Source organism: Podarcis bocagei, assembly GCF_964188305.1.
Source record: "Podarcis bocagei genome assembly, chromosome: 16".
Lineage (NCBI taxonomy): Eukaryota > Metazoa > Chordata > Lepidosauria > Squamata > Lacertidae > Podarcis > Podarcis bocagei.
In genome coordinates, this window is record NC_138142.1 from 32,301,172 (window position 1) to 32,327,095 (window position 25,924).

General features: G+C 48.0%; 2 protein-coding genes across 6 annotated transcripts in view; both read left to right on the plus strand.

Moving 5' to 3' along the window:
- Positions 1 to 7,974, plus strand: part of CCDC88B (coiled-coil domain containing 88B) — a 36,083-nt gene extending 28,109 nt beyond the window's left edge. For all 4 annotated transcript variants that reach the window (XM_081173273.1, XM_081173274.1, XM_081173275.1 and 1 more), the window contains 7 exons: positions 363 to 506; positions 1,201 to 1,387; positions 3,031 to 3,176; positions 3,771 to 3,866; positions 5,075 to 5,220; positions 6,495 to 6,752; positions 7,509 to 7,974. In XM_081173273.1, coding sequence (XP_081029399.1) covers positions 363 to 506; positions 1,201 to 1,387; positions 3,031 to 3,176; positions 3,771 to 3,866; positions 5,075 to 5,220; positions 6,495 to 6,752; positions 7,509 to 7,555 — 1,024 coding nt within the window. In that variant the 3' untranslated portion in view covers positions 7,556 to 7,974. The remainder of the gene's footprint in view (positions 1 to 362; positions 507 to 1,200; positions 1,388 to 3,030; positions 3,177 to 3,770; positions 3,867 to 5,074; positions 5,221 to 6,494; positions 6,753 to 7,508) is intronic.
- Positions 7,975 to 11,689: 3,715 nt separating this feature from the next.
- The window catches only part of RPS6KA4 (ribosomal protein S6 kinase A4), a 45,940-nt gene continuing 31,705 nt past the window's right edge, over positions 11,690 to 25,924 (plus strand). The window contains exons 1-4 of one of the 2 annotated variants that reach the window (XM_081173299.1): positions 11,690 to 12,096; positions 16,995 to 17,066; positions 18,735 to 18,953; positions 20,442 to 20,557. In XM_081173299.1, coding sequence (XP_081029425.1) covers positions 12,045 to 12,096; positions 16,995 to 17,066; positions 18,735 to 18,953; positions 20,442 to 20,557 — 459 coding nt within the window. In that variant the 5' untranslated portion in view covers positions 11,690 to 12,044. Of the gene's footprint in view, positions 12,097 to 12,522; positions 12,544 to 16,994; positions 17,067 to 18,734; positions 18,954 to 20,441; positions 20,558 to 25,924 lie in introns of those variants that run through there. The other variant, XM_081173300.1, reaches the window with a different exon arrangement.

Consider the following 25,924-nt stretch of genomic DNA (forward strand, 5'->3'; position numbering starts at 1 on the left):
ACACTACATGTTCATTATATTTATAACCTATCATTATGAATAACAGGTAGCCGCTGATAGCCTTATCCTCCACGAATTTGTGTAATCCCCTGAGAACAAAGATGGAGAACCTGTTGAACTCCCATCAGCCCCCTTCAGCCAGCAGGGGATGATGGGAGTTGTAGTCCTAACAGCATCTGTAGGGCCACAGATTCCCAACGCCTTAGGAGAACGTGAGAGAACGATTTCTTTGGAACCAGAGTGCTGAGCAGAAATAACAAGAAGCAACATAACCCCCAGTGTTTTTCATTTTGCGGGGAGCACAAGGCCTTTTCCTAAATGGCACATCTGCCTAAGTCAAACCCAGCCTTCTCCTCCCGCAGGCACAGCGAGCTGCTGGGGCAGAAAACTGGCCTTGAGCAGCGGGAGGAAGCACTTCGGGGGCAAAAGGAGCGGCTGGAGGAAGCTGAACGACAGCACCGGGAACTGGCAGCACTGCATGGCCACCTCAAGGAGGAGCATGAGCGGTAAGGAGGGTGTGTCTGCCAGGGGTGAAGGTGGGAGCCAGCCCTTGTGGGCACACCCCAAACCTGCTGATACTTATTATGTAGCAGTGGACAACTGGATCTGGCTGGCAGGCCAAGCTCTTTCCCCCTTCACCCTCACTGGCCAAGTTAGATAGGTGGGTGTAGCTGCCCACCTGTCAATTGCCGGAGTGCCTAATGATATCAGGTGACCTGTTTGACCACCATCTTTTATTTACACCTGCGCAGTATTGAGGAAATGGGGTGAGCTTGGCATGAGGGTATGGTTACCAGACATCCCCGTTTCTTGGGGACCGTCCCCCGATTTACAAATCTGTCCCTGGACAAAATGTGTCCCAAGAAGGTGGGAAGCAGGGCCAGCGCAGACCGTGGCCTGGGGAAAGTTCCGATGGCCAGATAGAGAGGCCTGGGTGGCCACATTTGGCCCCCAGACCTGAGTTTCCCCACCACTGGATAAGCCAAGGGGACAAGGACCTCCTTTGTACATGGCAAGCACTCTGTGACACTCCCAGCCATCTACTCTGGGATAGCTCAGTTGGTGGAGCATGCGACTCAATCTCAGGGTGGTGGGTTCAAGCCCCACATAGGGCAAAGAGTCCTGCATTGCAGGGGGTTGGACTAGATGACCCTCGGGTCCCTTCTAACTCTACAATTGCAGGATTCTATGATTCCCCAGGGTGAAGCAGGCATTGGGCCGGACAGAACGTGAACGGGACGACCTCCAGGGAGAGCTTCAAGGAATGAAGAACCGGGTGACCAGCCTACAGCTGGAGCATGCGAGGCTGGAGGCTGAGAGCAACGCCCTGAAGGAGCAGAACCAGCAACTGGACACAGCGCTAGGGCGCCTGAGCACCCAGTGTGAAGTAAGGATCCCCTCCCCATCCCCTCCCCTTATACATAACACACATCTTCTGGCCTATAATAATATAATATAATAATAATAATAATTTATTATTTATACCCCGCCCATCTGGCTGGGCTTCCCCAGCCACTCTGGGCGGCTTCCAAAAAAATATTAAAATACTATAATACATCAAACATTAAAAGCTTCCCTAAACAGGGCTGCCTTCAGATGTCTTCTAAAAGTCTGGTAGTTGTTGTTCTCTTTGACATCTGGTGGGAGGGCGTTCTACAGGGAGGGCGCCACTACCGTGAAGGCCCTCTGCCTGGTTCCCTGTAACTTGGCTTCTCACAGAGAGGGAACTGCCAGAAGGCCCTCGGTGCTGGACCTCAGTGCCCGGGTAAAACGATGGGGGGTGGAGATATACTTCAGATATACTGGCCTAGTCCATGTCTGCAGTGGGAAAGCTGTTCCTTGGCTCTAACCACTGAGAATGCTGGTTATAATATAATACTTTCACGTGAAGCAGGCATATGTTACAGCCAGCATCTTCTTAAAAAGAGGCATCCCCCAATGTCTCACCCACAGGAGGGAATGCCTCTATTCAAAAGTAGTTCATTCTCTGCATTTGGACACCTCTTAGATCATAGCCAAATCTCAAATGATGGTTCCTGAGATCAAGGAAGAGGTTTTCCTGTGTTTGGATACAGCTGGGTGGGTGCCATTTTGAATCAAGATGGAGGACTGAACCTTTCAAAACTGCACTGATTTCGGGGTTTCTTAGAATTCACAGCATGGGTGGGGCTGGGGCAAACGTGGGTGGACTAATGGACGGGGCTGTTGCCCTTTGTACAGTAGGCTCAATTCCAGCCATGCAGAAGTCAGTGGTTTCTACAGCCACCCATCTCTCCAGCCTCCGTGTAGAGAGGCAAGCAAGAAGCATTGTCACAGTGCAAGAGCACATTCCGGGCAGACAAAAATGAAACTGAGGAAGGAGCAGAGCAGAACCAGCAAGGGGAGTGGCCTGGAGAGTGGGTGTGGGCTAGCAGGGGCAGGCTTTGGTCTTTCAAATTCAAGGCCAAAATTCGGCACCCCCATTGCCTCTTGCCTTCCATTCTGCCCATTTAACTATGTCATAGTTGCAACGCCCCCTGGGTTCAGCGCCCAGTGCAGTGGGACTGGTCACACTGCCCTAAATTTGCCTCTGGGCCTAGCTGCAAGGGCCATATAAAGGGGTCTGGATGGCCGCTTAAAGTTGCATGTGTCTGAATATTTAGGTTTTTGAGGGCTTACATCCAATATGGATACTGCTAATAAAGACATGGAGAGATGGAGAGGATATGTCCACACCTCAATAGTGTAGAAACCCCCCACATTGTCATCACATGGTGCGTTCCTGCATCACGTCATTCCTAGCTGAGGCAAGGAAATGGTGTGCTGACATCATGACAAAGGTGAGCATCCTCACACATGACAGGAGAGACGGGGAGCCCTAAATGCAGCGGCTCCCTTTTCATCAGAATCCCTGTGCCAGTGTAGCAAGTAGAGTCAGCTTGTGGAGTTGGTAGCATGCGTGGTGTCGTGCATTCTGTGTTTGTTAACAGGTGGGTGTTAATTCCACCCGTTAACGAGATGCTCTTTCTCCCCACCTCCCACAACCCGTAGCTGCTGGCCCAGCTGAAAGGGAACCAGGAGGAGGAGAACCGACACCTTCTTCAAGAGATTCAGGTGCTAAGCCGGGAGAACAGACGCCTGCTGGAGCACAGCATGGAGAGCCGGGAGCATTTCCAAGAGGAGCAGCGCCAGTACCTGTGAGTGGGAGACAACCCACCTGTGAAACAAGTAGAGACAGGTGCTAAGTAGAATGAATAAATTGTAGCTGATTGATGTATGAATGAAATCTGTGGGGAACCTCTTGCCCACAGGCCGAATTAATGCATGCCACTAAAACAAGTGGAAATAGACCTAAAGCTACGGTAGTTATTGATTAAAGGAATAGTAGCTGATCAGTTGATGAATAAATTCAATTTGCCAAGCAGGCATGGGAAACCACTAGGCCAATGGCCAGATTTGGCCCACCAGGGGTCCTGATTTAGCCCACAAGACCATTTTCCTCCACGTTTGTCATTTAAAACTGTAGCTGCAAAAGAACAGCCCTTAGAGTCGTTCCTGATTGTTTCTTTGCAAGTGTGGGTTGCCTTCAGTGCTGATTAAATTGAGTGCCAGATGCAAGTGTGTGACATCGGGTAGCTGATAGCTGTGTGGCTCTAGGAGATGCCTGCACATCCAAGACAAGAACTCCATAAGGGCCTCCTCTGAAGTTTTCTGCGCTGTCCTGAACACCTCCAGCAAGCTCTGCAGCCTGGAGGACCTTGGCATTAAATCCCACTCGGTTTCTTCCTTAGAGACAAACTGGGCGAGCTGCGTCGGGAGAAGCAGAAGCTGGTGGAGAAGATCATGGACCAGTACCGGGTGCTGGAGCCAGCACTTCCTCGTGGCAAGTAAGTCCAAGAATAATTTGGCAACTTCTAGTCCCTGGGGTCTTCATAAGAACCCTTAATGCATCAGCCCCCTCCAGCACAGCTAATCTGGAGGGATTGACAGGTTCCCCAACCTTCTGTTCTAAATCCTAGTGTTACACAAATTTTTAAGGTGCACACATAGTGGACACCACCCACCCCACACACAGAAAATGAATCCTTCACCCTTCAAAAATTAGGAAATATTTCCAGGGGGAAATAGATACTTTATTTGAGTTCATAGAGCAATCCTGAAGCCATCTTGACTCTTAATGAACCCAAATATTTTCTATGGAGTAGAAGGAAGTATCTTGGAAAAACATTTCCCAATAGTTCTTTTCACTTAAAAATCCTACAAATCCTTCAAATAGATAAACTTATCACTAGAATGGGTAGGCCTGTGGCAATGGATTCAAGAACTGAGATATTTACCATTTCAAAAGAATGGGCTGGGCTGGCTAGGAAAAAGCAATCAGCAAGCATTATCAGGTGTCTTGACAGACAGGAGACAAGTGACACACTCAAATTTCTGTTGTAGACCTGCCTCTTTCTATGACACTCATATGATGCTTTTGAGTGGTTTTAGGCTGAGGGTTGGGTAATTTCTAACGTCTTTAAAAGTTGCCACATAGCTTTGTTCTGGATTCTCGCCTCCTTGCAAGGCAGGGTGGTGGTGGGGACTCTATTTCAACAGAAAACAAAGATCAGCCTTGCATTTTTCAATTGTTTCTTGCCTCTACTCTTTCTTCTCTGACCTACAATGATACTGGGTCCCTTGATGGGGAGTTCGACTGTAAGAGCTAACCCCAATGTTTTCTTATATCACTAGCAGAGCTTGTGACAAGCATGCTCCAATTGGCTAATTCTTCACCCTCCCAACACATACCAGATTAAAAAAGGGCCATTCTTTATTCTCTCTTATTCCAAGGATAATCTTGTGGAGCTGATACAGCTTCTGATTATGCCAGAGATAATATAGCCATCGTGACTAGTAGATGTAGCTGTATTTTAAAGTCATCCAAACTAGTGACTGTCACTTACCACTTCTTGAGAGAGCCAGTTCCATAGTCCAGGGATGCACTGAGTGTAGAAGGTCCTTCCTGTTAACTGTCCAGAACACCCCATCCTTTAGCTTCCCTTTTCCTTTCCTCCTTGCAACTCTTTTATCTCATCCGCTTTTTACCTCACAGGAAGAGTAACTGGATTGCTGAGAAAATACGGAAGCTGGTGAAACACCGACGGGAAGCCCCCCATGAGCAGCTGCGCCCCATGGCTGAGGGGGCCGGGAGCAGTGAGAGCCTAACAGGGCAGGATGGACGTGGGGCTGATGGGACAGGTGAAGGAAGGGAGGAGAAAGTCGTGGCAGGGGCAGTGGAGAGGTTTTCGCTCTTGGCTTTCACTAGTATATTGGAAGGCATGGGGGCAGAAGTGGTGGCTCTCTGGAACCAGGGAGGGGGAACCTCAGTCCCAGGGACCAAACACAGCCCTCCAGGCCTCTCTGTCTGGCTCTCAACAACTCTCTCCAGGCCACAACGCTCCTTGAATGGTTTTGCCTGGCTGGAATGTATCCTTGAACTCTGATAATGCCTACTGCTTGCCTGGCTGGAGGACAGAGAAGGGTGTGTGAATGGGTGTGTGTAAAGCAGCCTAATGTATTATAAAGGAAGATTGACATCTGTTGCTCTCCCCACTTTTGCTTTTGGCCCCAAACACCACTGGCATGACCCCCGCCGCTCCAAGCAGGTTGCTGGAAGGGAATACAGCCTTCAGGCTGAAAAAGATCCCCCCTCCTGCTATAGAATGGTGTTGGACTACAACTCCCAGCATCCCTGACATCTGCCATGTTGGCTGGGGCTGCTGGGAGCTGGAGTCCAGCAATATCTGGAGGGCCCACAGGTTTCCTGTGCCTGTTTTAAGGTATTTTTGTTTCCTTTTTATAATTGTGTAAGCTCTCCTGGCGATGTTATTACACCAAAGGGCAAAAAATAAATGGAAGAAAGGAATTAGGACCACAGACAGAGATGCTTTTATTCCAGGATCATAACCGCACAAGCATGGAATTTTATGTTGTGATCAGAATTCACCCTCCCAAAAATTGTAGCTTTCAGTTATTTTAAACCGACAGTGCAAGTTTCTAGCCCAGGAGGCTAAGATATTCGGTGCTCCTTCTTTTCGACAATTAAATAAATAAATAATTCTTGACCTTTTTTATTGTAATAATATGTTTTTAGTCCGTATGCCACCTTGTGAAATTTTATATAGGAGTGCAGTTTATGAATATTTAAACAAAATTTAAAATAAATCATATGAAATGCAGAATAAATGATGCAGATTAACAAAACATTATACAGATTGGCATAATGTAAACAAGGTTGCAGAATTTTCTTGATGCAGGATTTATTTGTGGAGCAAAGTGTTTAATGTTGTTTTTGAAAAGCCTTTTAGTGTTGTATTTCAATTTCTTGTGAAGGGTGGGTGAGTAATCAAATGGTTATTAATTATGGAGCCTTGCAGAGAGGTATGGGGCTTCTCTCTCTTGGGGTACAACCTGCCAGCTCTGCTGTCTCCTGACTTGCCTCTTTTCTCCTCTTAACCCCGCTGCCCTCAAAGTTTCCAGCACCCCCAGCTCACCAGCCCCTCTCCGCAAAGCAAGCAGCACCCTCAGTGTTTTGGATGGCCAACAGACGCCCTTCCGCCGCCATAGGCTGAGCTCACGGCTGCCTGCGGTGGAATGCCCAGGAGAAGAGCAGGACACCCCTCGCCAGCGCTTCCGCCAGCGCCGTCTTGGAATGCTGGGGGGTTCCGTTGAAGAAGCGGCGGCAGAGTGGGAAGTTCCAAGCCAGACTTCCAAGAGCGACAAGGAGAGAGGTGAGATGAGAGAGATGGGGTGGGGTGGGGAGAGCCCGTGGGCATAGCCGGGGGGGGAAGGGGCACCTGCCCCCTAAATCAATACAAAACCTTGCCCCCCCAAAAAAAATCTTGGCTATGCCCATGGGAGAGCCTATGCAAAGGGATGGGTAGGTCTGCATTTTGGGAAAGTGGGCCTTATTTTTGCTCAGGACCTCCAAATCAGCTTTGGTTGCGTAACCTGAATTCGCTGTTAGGTGATGGAATCTCTCACTTGGGAATAGTGACAATCTGGAAAGGCCCGGATCCTTTTAAGTGGAGGTGCTGGTGGTGGAACCTAGGACCTCCAGCATGAAAAGCAGGTCCTCTGGCAAGAAATTTGTGGTTCCTTTGCAACTGCTGTTTTCTGAATGTGTTAGGAGATGCTCATAACAAATAAATCCTTATTTGTTTACCAAATTTAGGCCCCTGCACCCTAGAGCAGGGGGTGGGGATCAAAATTATAAGAAGATAGATAGATTTTCTAATACACATAAAGCAATAATAATAACAACAATAAAGGAGAAAAAGAAGAGATCAAAGCAAGAAAATAAAAAAGGATACGAGGCTGTAATAAATATTTTCACGGAATCCTAGAACTGTGGAGTTGGAAGGGAATCTTGCTCACAGCCATCCCTGTGTGGGCTCAGCCTTCTGGTTAACAGCCAGATGGACTCACCCATTGCCCCACAAAGCTTCTGCAATTCATTGTGTGTTTTTTTGTTTTGGTTTTCTCAGGACCACCACTGGGTGAGAAGGAACAAACCCCTGAGCGTCCATCGTGATGTTGTGGACGAAGAGGGCTCACCCTCTCAGATTCTCCAAACTGAACTGATGTGAACATCCTATTGGAACGATGGGGAGGCATTAAATGAATGCAAAGCACAGGGTGTCATTTGGGTGGGTTCACAGATTCCTATGGGCAGTGGGGCTGTCAGGACAGGAATTTGGGGCAGACATCCAGGTCCCCACTCAGCCAGATGATCAGGAGCACTCTCCCTCAACTGCAGCAGGGCTACTGGATCGCTGCATTTTGAAGCATGTGATGTAATACCCTCTAAAGAAGGTGACCCAGTTTGAACAGCAGGTGTGGGGAGGGGCTGAGTCTGAGCATCTGCAACCATAATATGTATGAAGGGTGAAGGGCCCGAATTGTTGCAGTTAAGTAATGTATTTAAAAATAAAGTTTATGGTTATTTATCAATCCAGTCTTTCTGGGAGTGGAATGTGAACAGCACAAAACGCCGCATTGGTTTAGCACCATGATGTTGCAGGAGGTGCGTGAGATCATTTTCCCACAAAAGAAGCAGGGCCGGCCCAAGCATTTGGGAGAGTGAGGAGGCTGGTTTAGCGTGCCACAAAAGAGCAGCAAACTGTTATTTATTATTAGTAGTGCATTTTTACTGCCAGGGAATGGGAGAGGAGCTCACAAAGATGCCAACTTATTTTGCCTTTGGTAACATAACACCTTGGCTGATGTCCCTTCTACGTTTCACATTTAAAGTAGCATTATATCACTTTGACAGGGAAGAGCTGTTCCTATGTTCCCATGTCTTCAGGGAATGCCCGTAGCTCAGTGGCAGAGCATCTGTTTTGCATGCAGAAGGTCCCAGTCTCAGTCCCTGGCATTTTCAGGGGGGGGGGGGAATCCAGTTGAAAATCCTGGATGGCTGCTGCAAATCAGCTTGGCAGGAATGTGTCCTTGAACTCTGCTAATGCTTCTTGCTTTCTTGCATGGAGAGGATAGAAATGGTGTGTGAGAGAGAGTATGTATAGAAACTAGCCTGCTGTATAAAGGTAAAATGTGCTTTTAAAACAACTGAGAGTTGGAAACCCTGCCTGACCTGTGGCACATAACCCAGAGATCAGTCTGGGCTGGTGCTCATCGAGTCTGGTGGTGTGGAAGGCAACGCCAACAGCAGGGGGCACCAGAGCCAATGATAAAAAGGTAAAGGGACCCCTGACCATTAGGTCCAGTCGTGGCTGACTCTGGTGCTCATCTCGCTCTATAGGCCGAGGGAGCCGGCGTACAGCTTCCGGGTCATGTGGCCAGCATGACTAAGTCGCTTCTGGTGAACCAGAGCAGCGCATGGAAACGTCGTTTACCTTCCCACTGGAGTGGTACCTATTTATCTACTTGTACTTTGACGTGCTTTCGAACTGCTAGGTTGGCAGGAGCAGGGACCGAGCAACGGGGGCTCACCCTGTCGTGGGATTCAAACCGCCGACCTTCTGATCAGCAAGTCCTAGGCTCTGTGGTTTAACCCACAGTGCCACCCGCGTCCGCTAAAGCCAATGATAGGCAGAGCCAAATAATCCTAGTTTTGCCCCCATCCTCCTCCCCCTCTCCGGTGAGTTCTACATGGGGCAATACTGAGACTACAGAGGAGGAAGCTGCCAGGCAGGACCACCTGCTGGATTGACTGCAAGAAAGAAGGCAGGCGGGGGCTAGCTAAGGGCAGACAATGTTGGTGGGGCAGTGCCCCATATGCCCTCATCTCCACTGCAGTAGATCCTGATCTATCTACCTAGGTACACAGTTTTAAGCTTGCACCCCGCCAACCTGAGCTGCCCTTACTTAGCCCCCACCTTCCCTTTCTTCTTACATCTAGTCCGAGGTGGGGTGGGGTGGGGTGGCACAGGCTCTTGTCTTCTCTCCCTAGACCTCTGTGTTGTCCCTTGTAAAACTGAGCAGGGAGTGGGGAGCTTGGCGGCAAAACTAGACACTGAGCCATCTATAGCTCAGTTGGTAGAGCATGAGGAGACTCTTAATTTCAGGGTCACAGCTTTGAGCCCCACATTGACCCTTGTGGACCCTTCCAATTCTACAAATCCCATGGTTCTGTCTCTGCCTGTAACTGGCTCTGGCACCACCTACTGTTGGGCTCCTCTGCCTTTGGGCCCCACCAGACCCAAAAAGCTGCAGCCACCGCTATCACAGGCAAAATATTATTATTATTATTATTATTATTATCATCATCATCATCATTATTATCATTATTATCATTATTATCATTATTATTATCATTATTATTTATTAATACCCTACCCATCTGGCTGAGTTTTCCCAGCTACTCTAGGCGGCTCCCAACTGAGTGTTAATTCAGCATAACTGGGAGAGGTGCGAGCTTCAAATAAATCTGGTTCCCAGTGAGGATGCAAACTGAGTGTGCAGCACTTCCAAAGCACACGTACACTAGCCACTTCTGCAACGTCTGCTTTAAGTTCCTACACTCCACTAGCTCTCCCCCCCCCCCCCAGCATGGTTTTGATTTCCTACCAGCAGAGGCCAAAGACAGGCTATTTCATGGCCTAGTTGCCAATTTTTCTCTTCCCTTGCACAATCCCTTCCTTCCTGTTTCAAAATGCTACGGCTGACACAATCAAGCTAGCCTAACTATTGTTCCACCATCCCTCTCTGTCCATTCCAGCCAATGCTCTGTGCACCTTGCACCAGGCAACACCAGATATGGCTCATTGACCACTTTGATTTTGCAGAACTGGCACTATTAAAAGGGCCATGTACTATTTGTTTTACACTTGTAAGGACCTCGCCGCCACTTGACATTTGGGCTATATAGATCATCTTGGCTTTCACTGTACAAAATGTTTTCCGAGCCTGCTAAAATCTTTTTTGTCTAGACAAGCCTGCACTCAGACAAAAACTGGCATGGGTTTTAACCTGTCATTTTAGCTTAACTGCTGGCTTTAATTGCATTTTGATATTTTTTTAACGTATTGTTTGTAAATTTTATTGTATATTTTATTGTTTTTTGTAAGCCACTTAGAGGTTTTACTTACATGGGGGGGGGGGAGAACCGTGTGTGCCACATTAAGCTTCTTGGAGTAAGAGATGGAATATAAGTGCAATAAACAAACAAAAAATCAAAGATGGAGCAAAAACATTCTACTCAATTGTGACCAAAAAAAAGGTTTTTGTGAGCAAGCTGACCTGCCCAGGCTGATCCCCATCTCCCATCCCAACAATCTACATGGGAGACCTTGGGAAACTGGCAGAGTCCACTTAGCAGAATCCACAGCAGAATCTGGGAGGGATTTATTGATTTGTTTGTTTTATTATGTATTTTGTGTTTCCACTTTTATGCTGTGAACTTCCCTGTGATCTTCGGATGAAGGACGGTATGCACGTTTAATAAATAAAGAATTATATAAATTCCAAAATAATATATAAATAGAGTTATGCCAGTCTCCATGTAGCAGGATGGCTTATTATTGTGCTTCCCATATTCTGGGTCCTGCGCAGAGACGCCATACCATCATTTCCATGTGCCATGTATAACCTCCCCATTTATTTATTTAACTATCACATTTTTATTCTACCGTTCCTCCAACATGGTTCTTTCCCTCCCCATTTCATCCTCACAGCAGCCCTGTGAGGAAGGTTAGGCTGAGAGGCAGTGTCTGGCCACCAGGATCATCCAGCGAGCTTCATACCTGAGCAGGGATTTAAACCCTGGTCTCCCAGGTCCTAGTCCTCCACTCTAACCTCTACACCACATCAATAATTCACTTGCACAATGTTCTATCTATCTATCTATCTATCTATCTATCTATCTATCTATCTATCATCTATCTCTATCTGGAGGAGTCCTGTGACCCATTGAAACAAATGGACATGCCTAAATATTACATCTAAGTTTTTCTCCGAGTAGACCCACTGAAATGAAGGGTCCTAAGTCAGTCCTGTACAATCATTCTAATGGGTCTGTAGGACGAGCATTGGCTGCAGGTACAGCCCCTAATTTGGATCCATTCATTCCAATGGGTCTACTCAGAGTAAAACTTAGGTGGCGAAGATCCCCGGGAACAATCGCGCTCCTGCTGGGGTGCAAGGCGCTGGACAGCGAGAAAAAACACCGCGCGCCTCCCCAAGAAGCAGCGTGTCCCTGGGATTGGCCGAGACGGGCCCCGCAGGAAGTCCGAGCGTGTGTGCGTGTGTGGTGGGAATCCAGGCACGGGGGTAACACGGAACTTCGGACAGGGGGCGCGTTAAGCAGGAAGGGGGTCCCCTGTCCCTCCCTGGGGCGGGTCCCCTTATTTCCCTGGGCTTTTTCCTCCTCCTCTTGCTTGCTGTCACATTCCTGCCGCTTGAGTCAGGCCTGGAGGCGGCGGAGGCAGCGGCGGCGGCGGCGGCGGGCTGCTTGCTGCACCAGGAAGCGCAGGGCCCGCACCATGTAACCAAAGCGGAGGAAGGAGGAGGAGAAGAGCGCGAGAGGAGGGCAAGGAAGGGAGCAAGGAGAAGCCGGCCTGGCCATGGGGGACGGCGGAGCCGAGGAGGAGATGGTGGAGCTGCCTCTCACTGACGGTAACCAGGCGATCGAGGGGGAGGAGAGCCGGGCATGTGTGTGTGGAGGGAGGGGGCAGCTGGGTGGGTCCCCCTTGGCGCGCGCGCGGGCGGTCCTTGGAGACGTGGAGCCACTGGCCCGGGCGCCCCGGGATGGGATCTCCGGCGGGGCGCGCGGGGTAGGGGCTGGGGTTGGCTCGTTGAGGGTCCCGCAGACGAAAATCTGCGGAAGGGGGTCAGGAGGACGCCCGACCCTCCAGGCGGCGTCTCCTCCTCCGGGAATGACAAGATGACCCCCAGCAGGGCGCACCGTAGTGGCGGCGGCGGGGTGGGACCTTGGGTTTCGGCTCAGGACCCGGTTGGAGGCGCGTGGAGGAGGAGGAGGAGAGGGCGCTGCTGGAGCGCAGGGAACGCATTGGGGGGCGTATCGACCTGATCCGAGGAAGGCGCACGTTGAGAGACAAGGAGGTGGGGGGTGTCGGCTGGTTGCACGGCTTCTTATGGGCGCCGATCGCGGTGTGTAAACACGATCGGGAGTGCGCGGCGTTAATATTTGGAGTGAGATCAAATTGGAGCGCGTAAACTGGAATAGGGGTTTTGTCCGCCGTGGGGACAACGGCACGCAGGTCCCGCTTCTCGTCCGTGATAAAGGAGCTTATGGAGATCGGGGGTGACTGCAGATCTCGGTGCATAAACTGGGTCGGTGGAAGGGAGGAGAGCGAGAGTCATCTTGGCGGTGATGCACAGGATTTCGGGGAGGGCGGATAAACGTGACCTGGGCGCAGGAGGAGGAGGAGGAGAGACACCAGTTGCTTTCTGCCCTTGCTAAAACAGCCAGCTTTGCAAAGAGAGCAGATATCCCGGCTCGGCTGTGCCCGGAGACCTTTGCCGAGAGACAGAGGGCGCGATTGGGCAACGCTTAGACCCGCCTGGGGTTGCGGAGAGACGTCGGGAGTCGAGGAAGAGAAAGAGAACCCTTTCCTATCCCACCCGAGGGCCTGGGAGAGTGTTATCTTTCAAAGTGGCGGAGCTCCGCCCCTAATTTATGCACGCCCCGCCTCCCGACCCAGCTGGAGTGGGGGTGGGTGTTGCTGAATCACCAGCCCGCCCCCGCCTGGATTGGCAGGTGGGGGCAAGGGGAGGGAGCCGTAGGGGCGGCTGGAGGCGGTTGGCAGGTGGGTGGTGGGAAGTGGTGTGTGTGTGTGTTTGTGAGAACAGTGTACAGTACTGGCGAAGGCTGCCTGGAGTAAGAGATCTGCTCCTTCTCCTCCTCCCCCCACTGAAAAAAAAGTCGGCTCGCTGCAAGAGAGGGGCTCTTCAAACGATCTGGCCATCCGTGCATCCTCCATTTAAAGAGGGGTGGGGAAATAGCGAATAATAAAGGGTAGTTGGTACCAATGATTGCATGCTTTGTGGTGCAAACTTGCAGGGAGGCTTATATTTCTGATCCAAACATCTTGACCTTTCACTTCCAGATACAACTTTGTGTTGGTGAGTGCTGTGATGATGAGGCAAAGGTCTTTGCTCTTAAGGCAAGGGTGGGACAGCTATGAGTCCCGCAGATGTGGTTGGGCCCCAACTCCTATCAACCCCCTCCAGCATGGTCAGTGGTCAGGGATGATGGAAGTTGCAGTCCAACAGCATCTTGGGGGCGGGACACAGGTTCCCCAGCACCTCAGTCAGTCGTTTGTTGATTTGCATAATCCCAGGGCAAAGCCCCCACCATTAAAAAAAGAAAAAAGAAAGGTTGAGCCTTGACATAAATAAAACATGGTATCCGATACCACTCTTGGAGTAATTTGTGTGTGTTTGTGTGTAAAACCTTTTTTCTGTACAGATGAGAGACAGAGACCCTGACAAAAACCATTTATATCAATTGTGGGGAACCTTGGCTGTTTACCCCAGATGTGGCTGAACTCCAACTCCCACCATTCCTGGCCCAATGCTTGCTAGAGCGGATGGGAGTTGTAGTACAATTCTATGATTCTATGGACATTGGGTGGGCCAAGGGTTCCCCACGCCTGATTTATACAAACCGCACACAAGAGGCACATGTTTCTCAATCCTTTTGGCATATGAGAAGCAGAATGTGAGAGTCTGGCAGCAGCATCCTAACTGTACCTTGCATGCCAGGCTGGGACAAATGTCTTAATTTGGATGAAGGTTAGGAGTTGCTCAATCACACTGTCTGTCGGGCCATGTCACTTCCTTATGCATGACCTGAAATGCACTCCATCCCCTCTCGTTTCTCCTTCAAATGCACTTGAATATCTCAGTCATATGCAGGTAACTGCACCAGGCTGCGTAAGCTATAGTTAACTGCTGCCCTCCCTCCTCCTCCATGCACCCCAGTTTAGGGCAAGCCAGGTGGGTTTTAAAGTGGAGTTGTCTATAGCAGCTTTTGCCACTTTGATGCTCTCCAGACTCTTTGGACTACAACTCCCATCATTCCCAGCTAACACACCTGTAGTCCGAAATATTTGGTGGGCACCTGGTTTGGGCAAAGGTGTTGACTCAAATGTGGAACTTCCATGTTGAGAGGTAGTATACCTTTGAGTACTAGATGCTGAGAACAGAGAGCAGGCCTTGCTTGTGAGGAAGGCGGTATATTTTCATGCCTTACTGCTGAGTTTCCCAGAAGCCTCTCTTGCAGACAGAATGCCAGATTAGATGGACTTTGGTCTGATCCAGCAAGGCGATTTGTATAGCACCTGATCTTCCCCTGAATATTTTCTCGTAAAAAGAGAGAGAGAGAGAGAGAGAGAGAGAGAGAGAGAGAGAGAGCTTTATATAACAGGAAAACAGGGGACCTGTCTGCTTGCAAACTGTATTTGCTAGAAACTCCTTGATGTACTCTGCACATGCTCAAAGTGAATGTTACTGTTGTTGTTGTTATTTCAGTTTATAGCCCACCCTTCCTCCCACCAGGGTAACAGAGCTGAGGCTACTGGCATTAAAAGCAGGTTCTTAAGGAGACCTATGGGGAGACAACTGTATTTTAAATGCACTCAAGAGACTTGGGTCTCTTATTTAGTGAAATGCTTTTAGCCAATAAATAAAACAAAACTAGCTATTTGTGAGGGGATGAAAATGAGGAGGGTAACAATTAAAGGCACACACACACACACACAGCTTTTTAAAGCATGACATATAAGACTAAGAAAATATTGATACCCATGTATAGGTCACAGCCACATGTATTTAAAGCACCAGGATTCCACTGCAACTGTCATGGCTCCCCCCCAAATATTCCTGGGAACTATTCCCCTCAGCATCCTGTTTTAAAGTGAAGATGTGGCCATAAATGTGCAATTAGCAATAAATTGGAAAACACTGTAAGCTATAAGCCACCGGGCGGCAGCCCCACAGAGGGTGTTTCGTAGTGGCTGTGTTTTTGTGGCAGGCCTTCTTGGGCTAGGTGTTCCTGTGGGCAAGTGCGGGCCCGTTTCCCCCCCCCCTCAGAGTTGGCCAAGTTGTGACTCATAGGCCGGAAATGGGGCCTCCTCCCCTCTGCACCCGAGAACCCCAGGGAAGAGGGTGGGGACGGGTGCCGTGCGAGAGCAAAGGGAGTGTGCCATGAGGAGAAGGAGGGCCAGAAGTGGCTCATCAGCACCATTGGCACAATGCCCGCCCCCCATGCCCCATAGCCAGAGATTTTGTGGTAGGTCCTGGTGGTTGGGCCTAAGTGTAGACCCTCGGGGAACGGGTGTAGCAAAACGCATCATTTGCAAGATCCGAAGGGCCGTATCCAGCTAAATTCCACTCAAGAGTAGACCTATTGAAAATAGTAGGCTGAAGTTAGCCGGGTCTATTTATTTCAATGTGTCTGCTCCGAGCAGGACTAACGTTGGATACAGCCCAAGGTATTTTTTCAACATGCTATAATATATACCCAGTGTAAATGCTTTCTGTCAGTTTTTCTAATTCTCTTTTCTAGAAAGTTGTTAAATAAATAGCGACCACCTTCATTAAAAAATGGGCCAGCATGTTTAATTTAAAAGTTATTTCATTCGTCTTAAATCACTTCAATACTGTTCAAAAAATAATAAGCACCAGTCTCTTGTAACACTTTGTAAATCTTCTGAACGTAAACTGTTTTAGCTTATTTCAGTATTGTAATGGTACATTGCTGTAACCTGCCCTGGGACCTTGTGCTGAAGGCCGGTTAAGATATAGTATCTAATAATATTATATTTATTATTAATACTTGTAATAGCAATAGGCCCCCAGAATGCCAGAAGGCAGAATAAAATTTAACTTCTTTATGAGTAACTGAGAAGATTATGGCTCACACTGCCCACCCACCCCCATGCCTGGCCCTTCTGTCTCCATTAAGTAAACTATGTGGACCCCAATCCAACTGAAGTTTGTGAAGACTAGGGGTGGTGTCGCATAAGTCCATCCATTGAAATGAATGGACCTCAGTCATATTAGTTAATTTCAGTGGGTCTTTGATTAGGACCAACACAACACTGGATCCAGTCCTAAGCTTGCAATCTTTCTACACTTAACTGGGAGTAAGTCCCATTGAACTCAGCAGGGCTTTCCTTCGAGTAGACATGTACTGTACAGTATAGGTTTATGATGTGGATCCCACTGAAAGCAAGGAGGTTGGCGATGAACTTGTTCCATTCGTTTCAATGGGAGTCAAATCGTGACCAGTGTTAGTTGGACTGGGGTCTTAGGCTGCAATCCTAACCCCACTTACCTGGGAGTGCACCCCACTGAATTGAATAGGACTTACTTTTGAGTAGACAAGGTTAGGTTTGCACTGTTACTCTTTATCCTTTTCATTTTTAATGGAAAGCTGGAAAGTCAGGAAAGGGGTCTTGATGTTCAGCCTCTCCTTCCACACACACCCAGCTCTACCTTGTTCTTCCCACCTGAAAAGTGTATGTTTTTGAATTTTCCCTCAACAGCAAACTTGACAGGCCATGAGGAGAAAGTTGGCATGGAGAATTTTGAACTACTCAAGGTCCTGGGCACTGGAGGTGAGTCGAAAGCAGCTGTATAATAGAATCTGTTTTATTGGGGGAGAGGTAATACTGCACACAAATTCATAACAATCAATAAGAAAACCAAAGTTGTAAAGCAGAAGTCGAAAACAAAGCAGTGTTGCAAAAATATATTTTGATGACTGACAGAGAGCTTGAAACGAAAGATGGCATATGTTTAGGCTCAGTTTTCTAAAGTGGTCAGAAACTGAAGGTGGAAAAATGAAATTCTTTGGAGTTACTTGCTGATATTCTTCAAGGCAGGGACAGGGAACCTTTTTTAACTCAAGGGCCATATTCCTTTCTGGGCAACCTTCTGAGGGCCATATGTGAGGTGGGTGGGTCAACAGATGTAAATATTATGTTTGTACATTAGGCTACCCTTCATCCTGACTAGCAGAAGGCATTTTGGGGTTCAAGAACACATTCCAGCCATGCAAAAACCCCTGGGGGTAATTGGGGGGAGGTCAGTGAGGGGTGTGACCTGGGGGGTAGTTCTGGAAGGCCATACTCAACCTCTGAGCCTGAGAATTCCCCACCCCTTTTCTAAAGCAATATCATTGAGTTAAGCATGCTTTCGCCATATGGACCTGCTTCCTTGCTGAGGTCTAACAATGGCTATTCATCATGATACCTAAACAGAGCCCTTATGTTCAAGAGCACTTTACCTCTGAGTACCCGATGCTGGGAACATAACAACAGAAAAAAGCTATTTGTTGCTTCAGCTTGCGTTTGGACTTCTTTGGAGCATCTGATGTGCCACTATGGGAAAGAGGATGCAGGAGTAGATGGGGTCTTGGATCTGATCTGGCAGAGCTGTTTCATTCTTATGAAGGGTCTGCACTGGGTGTCCCCATCATCGGAGACAGGGCCTTCTCAGGGGTGGCACCCAGGCTTATGGAATCCGCCCCCCTAGATATGTTCTTCTGGTACTCAGCTTTCTCTCCATTCAGTGGCAAATTTAAACAGTTCAATTCTGTCAGGCATTTGAGGAAAAAGAAGTTTGAAGCCTTCTAAGGACACTGCTTTGCTCCTGCCTTATTTGATGTTCCTGTCTTATAATTATAATTATAATTTTTATTTATTTATTTATTTATTTATTTATTTATTTATTTATTTAATATTGTGCTGTTTTTGTTAGCTGCCTTGAATACTTTTGACAAAAAGGCACAGTGTAAATACTTTAAAGACATTCATCAAATGACACAAATCAAATGCTTTCCACACGCTGCAATTAAAAGAAGCAATGGAACTAAGAATATGGGAAATAGAGGCAGCCACTGGGTAGGCGTGGGGAACCTCAGACCTCCAAGATAAATGGATTGGGACCCGATGCCATCAGGGGTTTTTATACGCTACTCCTAGTGCGATCTGCACCTGAGGAGTGAAACTGGTGTCATGCAGCAGATGGAGGCTGATAGAACTGTTTCAGGCTGGGTGGAGGAAGACCTCCACCCCATCTCGCACCCCACCCCAGCCAGCAGGAGAGACCAGAGATTTAGACTGCAGCCTATTACAACAAAGGCTGTGTGTGTGTGTGTGTTTTAAAAGGCCTGATTGGATTAAAAGGCCTTTCCCCTAATGCCCACAAGATAGCAGGCGTAGGGGTTGAGTAGGGGGACTCTGAGGATGGCCATCCTAACCCACCTGCCATTTCAACTCCAGCCTATGGAAAGGTGTTCCTGGTTCGCAAGCTCAGCGGTCACGATGCCGGCAAGCTGTATGCTATGAAGGTGCTGCGCAAAGCGGCCATTGTGACCAAGGCCAAAACAACAGAGCACACGCGCACCGAGCGGATGGTTCTGGAACATGTGCGCCAGTCGCCCTTCCTTGTGACGCTCCACTACGCCTTCCAAACAGACTCCAAGCTTCACCTTATCCTAGGTATGAGCATCGTGGGGGTGCAAACCGGGGGACGGATGGACATGGAACTGGGAGGAGGGATGAGGGGAGGCAATGATTCTGTTTCAAATAATATTTGTTATGGTTTTACTTATGTATTTATTTTGCGGTTTTGTATGCTGGTTTTCAGTGGGGTGGAATGACCACACAGTGGTTTATACTTAAAATAAAAAAATTCCTTCCAGTAGCACCTTAAAGACCAACTAAGTTAGTTCTTGGTATGAGCTTTCGTGTGCATGCACACTTCTTCAGATAGAAGAAGTATCTGAAGAAGTGTGCATGCACACGAAAGCTCATACCAAGAACTAACTTAGTTGGTCTTTAAGGTGCTACTGGAAGGAATTTCTTTATTTTGACTATGGCAGACCAACACGGCTACCTATCTGTAACTGGTTTATACTTATTATTGTTATTACTACTACTTCTACTGCTAAATGCGGTGGTTCCCAATTAGCTAAGTACTGCAGACCCACTGTTTTTCAAAAGCCAAGCTGTGGACGCCCTACTTTTGAAAATGTTGATATCTCTATGGTAGTTTTTGTTATGTGAATGGTGCCATGGACCCCTTGGGTGGGTTGTGTGGACCCCTTGGGGTCCACGGACCACCAACTGGGAACCACTGATTTAATGTATTTATATCCCTCTTTTCTCCTAAACTGGGACTCATAAAAATTAAGCATAGCAATAGGAACAAAACAAACCCCAAATAAGAATACAATTAAAATCCCAGCAATGAAATAATAACAATTAGCATAAAACACAGAAGGACTAGAGGTTGGAGGGTGGGGAAGTAAAATTAAAATAAACATGGTCTCTGAAAGGTGTGGGGGGGGGAATAAATACCGGTATTTGTTTTAAGCATCTGTATATCACTTTTCGTATACAACCTCTCTAATGAATTTGACAATTTGTTTAAAAGACAACAATCATAACAATTTCGGGGGGAGGGAGCTCTTTATTCATAAAGACAAAATAACATCAGTAATAATGAATACGTTAAAACAGAAGGAGATGGCAATGGGAGAACTTTGAAAAAAAAGTCAGGGAAAGTCTTTAGTCCAGAAACTGAACACCCCCCAAAGCCTGAGTGAATTTAAAATGAAGGCTACAAAAAAAAGATAACAAAGAGGATGTGCGTGAGAGAGATATCTCCCTGGCAAGTGAGTTCCAAAGGCTGATCATAACATACCTCATTTCAGATGATGTAGAGACCCCTAGAAAGGCCTATGAGGAATAAATAAATAACACTGCAGTTTCATTTGGAAAAAGGCTGTCCTTGAAGTATCCTGGTCCTAAGTCCTCTTGAACAGGAATTCCTAACCATTTTTGGACATGAACCCCTTTGAGAATCTGTTGAAAGCCATGAATCAGGAGGAGGGCATAATATTTTGAAGGTGGGGGGCTGGGGGATTGTTTTCAGGTTGGACCCTGGGAATTAATTAACCTTTTTGCATCCCTCTTGCCTTCTAGACTACGTGAGTGGTGGGGAGCTGTTCACCCACTTGTACCAACGGGACCACTTCTCCGAAGACGAGGTGCGGTTTTACAGTGGGGAGATCATTTTGGCGCTTGAACACTTGCATAAGGTGAGAAGTGGGAAGGGAGGGAGGTGTGACCAAACCAGGCAGGGTTGTGCTGTTAGTATAATTGCATGGGTGCTCTTCAAAAAGTAAATAACACATCTGGATTGGGGATGAAGGGCTTTGCGCCACTGCCATCCTCATCCAGATTCCCTCCATTTCAGGAGTGATACTCCTAGTGGCAACAGCTGTGCCTGATGCAAACAGCAGTCGCAGAAGGGCCCCAGGGACTCCACCAGGCTGGAAGCAGTTATCTTATGCAGACAAAGAAGCCATTGTGATTGGTGCTCAGTTATCAGAGGCAGTGTGCATCTGTATACCTGCCACAAATAGGGAGTGTGCTGTTGCCCACAGTTTCTGTCTGTGACTTTCCCACTGAGGCATGTGGTTGGTCAGTGTGAGGTGGGCTGGGACAGGGATGTGACCAGATGCTGTAGGATGGGTGGGCTCTGATCACAGAACAGGATCCATCCCACAGATTATGGGTTATTGGCAAAGGATCACCTACCACAGGGCAAGAGCAGCCTAGCCACCTTAAGCTCCCAGCAGAAAACATGCTAGGCAAATGTCTTTTGACAAAATGATAAGTTCACCAACAAGAAAGCAAGGAAGAAGTTGTTCAAGAAGGCTAGCAGTTTAACGATTATATGGTTCATTAGTTATTGAATAATACAGCACAGTTTGCTTGAACTTTGCAAATATTTGATTATCTGTACTCTTAATTGTAGGGTTTTTTTGCAAATAATGCTTATAAGATGCTGTGATGATTCATAACTTCCTGAGATCTGTAAGATATTTTGTTTGCATTCCGGTAAAGAAAGTTTGATAAAGTAGATGCTTTAATAAACATGAATGTTGATTCAAAAGATAGGCAAATGGTTTACCGCTATTTGTGAGTATATCTTAGCTGAGTACTAAATTTTATAATTATATATAGGACACCCGATCACAGTGATCACAGGTAGGTAGGTAGGAGGAGTTACGCTAGGACCAGACCATGTCATTACTGAGGAGTAAGGTTTAGTCATTGTTTGGAGACATAGGCTCCCAGTACGTTTCCAAGCGCAATTCAAAGTGTTGGTGCCAACCTTTAAAGCCCCTAAACGGCCTTGGCCCAGTATACCTGAAGGAGCATCTCCACTCATATCATTCAGCCCGGACACTGAGGTCCAGCTCTGAGGGCCTTCTGGCGGTTCCCTCACTGCAAGAAGTGATGTTACAAGGAACCAGGTAGAGGGCCTTCTCGGTAGTGGCACCTGCCCTGTGGAACGCCCTCCCACCAGATGTCAAGGAAATAAACAACTAACTACACAACTTTTAGGAAACATCTGAAGGCAGCCCTGTATCGGGAAATCTTTAATGTCTAACGTTTTACAATTTTTTATGTGCTGTAAGCTGCCCAGAGTAGCTGGGGAAACTCAGCCAGATGGGTGGCGTACAAAAATAATAATGATGATGATAATGATGATGATAATGATGATGATAATGATGATGATAATGATGATGATGATGATGATGATGACGACAATAATAATAATAATAATAATAATAATGATGATGATGATGATGTCTGGTGTGGATATGAAAGCGACAGAGGCTGGTCCATCAAGGCAGTGGAGCCACCAACCTCAGGCTGCCCCTCAGCCAGTCCTCATCTGCCTGCTTTCTTACTTATATCCAGCCCCGTGGGTAGCATTGCTTGTCAGCTTCCTTCCTCCTCCTCCTGTTGCCCCAAGTAGAACTCAGCAAGGAGGAGGAGAGGCAGAAAACTGGAATGAGTTGGCTTGCCTGCCATTGACTCTGGCTCCTCCTCCTACTGGGCTCCCTGCCTTCCCAATGGGCAGCAGCCACCAGGGTCTTAAAGGCTTCCCACCTGAGACCCTGAAGATCTGTTACCAGTCAGAGTAAAATCACAGTGAACTGAATGGACAAATAACCTGACCATATAAGGCAATTTTTCATTTCAGAGAGCATCTTCACTTCTTAGTCTTCTCCACCAGCTGAAACTCAAGGCCACAGCTATTTCTCCTCTCCACTTCTTTCCTTTTCTCTCTTAGATCAATAGCTTTGCCTCTCTCCACCTACCTGCTAATCAAAACTACAGATTAGGAGGGGGGATTTGCAGCCCTGGGCCTACCTTAATTTGGCCCTCAAGAGTTTGGATGGCCACCTGCCACGCATGTTCTAGTCAAGAGTCCTGTATTGCAGGGGCTTGGACTAGATGACCCTCAGGGGTCCCTTTCAACTCTACAGTTCTATGATTCTATGAAATGAAGGAAAGGAGTTGACATAAAGGTAAAAGTAAAGGGACCCCTGACCATTAGGTCCAGTCGTGGCCGACTCTGGGGTTGCGGCGCTCATCTTGCTTTATTGGCCAAGGGAGCCGGTGTACAGCTTCCGGGTCATGTGGCCAGCATGACTAAGCCCCTTCTGGCGAACCAGAGCAGCGCACAGAAACGCCGTTTACCTTCCCACCTATTTATCTCCTTCCCACCTATTTATCTACTTGCACTTTGATGTCCTTTCGAACTGCTAGGTTGGCAGGAGCAGGGACCGAGCAACAGGAGCTCACCCTGTCACGGGGATTCGAACCGCCGATCTTCTGATCAGCAAGCCCAAGAGGCCGAGTGGTTTAACCCACAGCGCCACCCAGGAGTTGACATAGAGAGAAAGAAAAAGGTGCGGCAGGAAGGAGAGAGAGAAAAGGAGCATTGCCCACCCTCTTTTCACTCTGGCCCCGCCCATTAGCTGTATGTGGACCCCTGATAAACTATGTCCGAAGGGCATGCAACTCTTAACAGAGAAAGAGGCTCCTCACCTTAGATTGTAAATTACTTGGGACAGGGATTTGCATTTATTTTGTTTGTATTACTCTGCAAAGATTCGTCAAACATTCTGCACAATGGACCTGACACTGCACTCAAAGGCTTGATCTCATGAAGCTTGAGATTATTTGGCCTGTAAACTGTTGCGACAAGAAGTTTCACTGGATCAAATGGGTTGTCGTCAATACCATTCCTGCTCAGAGTAGACCCACTGAAAATAATGGCCATGACTAACTGAGTTGGCTACAACCCAATACATTAGTAAATGCATATGAAGCTGTTAGAAATACTAATATTTCGGCAATATATTTCAACTGTTCGTAGTCTATTCTTTTTTAAAAATTTGATTGAATAGGCTTTATTATATGTTTGAGGATGTGTTGTATTAAAGTGAGTGGATTAGAGTAGATCTGCATGCATCGTAAGGTCAGCTCTGCATGAGCTATTCTGCAGAGAGCTATGTACTTTGATGATGTTCTTTAAAATAATAATGTGATACAGTACAGTATATAACAATGATAATACCATTATTATTGTCATGTGTGTGGGAGGCCTCAACTCAGGTAGTGTCAATGCTGTGTAAATGGAACAGAACTTGGGGCCTTTCTAATTCAAAGACCTTGAACTTATTATTTAAATATATTCCGAGGCAAACTCATGGAGGATTGTGGGCATGTCTGTCTTGAGAGACAGTGGGGTGCACCTCTGGGGGTGAAGTCTAACTGCTGCGTTTGCAGCACAGAAGTAACCTCTCCAGGGTGCAAACCTCTACAGTGTGTACTGAGATGCTGGGCTGCCTGGACGACAAGACCCTCCTCTCGGACTCACTGATGTGGTCTGAAGGAGAGCAGAGCAATATGTTTGGCACCAGCTTGGCTGCAGGAGTTGCTGGAGGGCACCATCCAATCGTCTTAGGGACTCCAGGTTTCTGTAGAGTTTACTCCTTAGCCTTTTCTTCTCCCAAAGATTTACTGCAAGGCAGCGGAGGTTTAGAATCAGAGTTTTCCTTCTCCTAGATGGGCTACCTTCCCAGATTGACGAACCTCATCTGCCCCCCACTTCCCTCTACAGCATGTGCAAAAACCGCCTTCTTAACTGTTGGACCCAACTACAGTCATACCTCGTGTTGCATTAGGTTCATGTTGCGTCTTTTCGGCTTGTGAATGTGGCAAACCCGGGTTTCGCCGCGTGCACAGAAGCGTTCTGCATGCTACGCTCCGGTGCAGAAGCGCTCTACAGTGGTACCTCGGGTTAAGAACTTAATTCGTTCCGGAGGTCCGTTCTTAACCTGAAACTGTTCTTAACCTGAAGCACCACTTTAGCTAATGGGGCCTCCCGCTGCTGCTGCTGCACTGCCACCACGCAATTTCTGTTCTCATCCTGAAGCAAAGTTCTTAACCCGAGGTACTATTTCTGGGTTAGCGGAGTCTGTAACCTAAAGCGTATGTGTCAGGGGTTCAGAAGCAGAGACGCAGAGAAGTGAGGAGACAGAGAGCGAGGGGGAGGAATACGAAGGAAAGATGAGTGGGGATGACGAACCGAGATCGCCGAGCTTATCCAGTGAGTCCGAGGATTCCCAGAAGGGAGCGCCAGCAGTCAGAGCAAGGGGGGAAAGCAGGGGGACACCCCAGGAAGAAGGGTCCAGAGAGGAATCAGAGAGCAGCAGTTGGAGATCGGGACCCACGTACCCAGACGGGAACAGCGGGGAGAAAGGGGACCAGATATCGGGTTCCGGAGGCTTTCAGAAGGAGGGAGGGCATGAGTCAGGAGTAGTCACGCCCACCTCGGGGAGCGACGAAACGATCAAGAGGAAGGTTGAGAGTTGGGCGCGCGCGCCAAGTTCAAATGTAGCGGAAGCTGGCGCAGTAAGCAGCCCAGAGAGTGAACCAGGTCCCAAAGCCCGCCGCAAGGAGGCGGAAGGGTCAGGGGGGTCCGCGTCAGAAGAGAGTAGGAAAAAGGAGACCCCGGGGGGCAGAAGGACCCAGAGACGGAGGGAAAGGCGCAGGAGGTGGAGCAAGGCTAGGGTATTAAGCTGGTGTGCTAGAGGCGGAGACTCAGACGGGTCTTCGCCGGTCTGACCTAGAAGAAGTAGGGCTGCATATTGCAGTTTGGAAATGGAAGCTGTAATCCAATAAAGACTCTTCTAACCTGAACGCTGGCTAACGTGGTCCTATGTGAGCTGGGACTGAGTGGCAGCCCTGACAGTAAGACCCGTCTCTTTTAAGCTTCGGACACCTGATACCTCGCAGCGGAGGCAGAAGCAGCGAGAGGAGGAAATTGGTGTTTGGGAGCGAGCTCACAACGGTTGGCAGAGATGACGGAAGCAGAGAAAATTTCAGCGCTGCAACAGGCAGTGACCCAATTGAACGCGGAGGTACAGGCATCCAAGAAAAGGGAGGAGGATGCGGCAGCCGCCTACAGAGATCTCCACGCCAGGTTTGAAGCATTGGTTAAGCATGGGCAGCCAGGACCCAGACCGGAGGGGGTTGGGTTGGCACGGAGAGCAGGAGGGCTTGTGGCTCACTTCGATGGGAATTTACAACAGTAC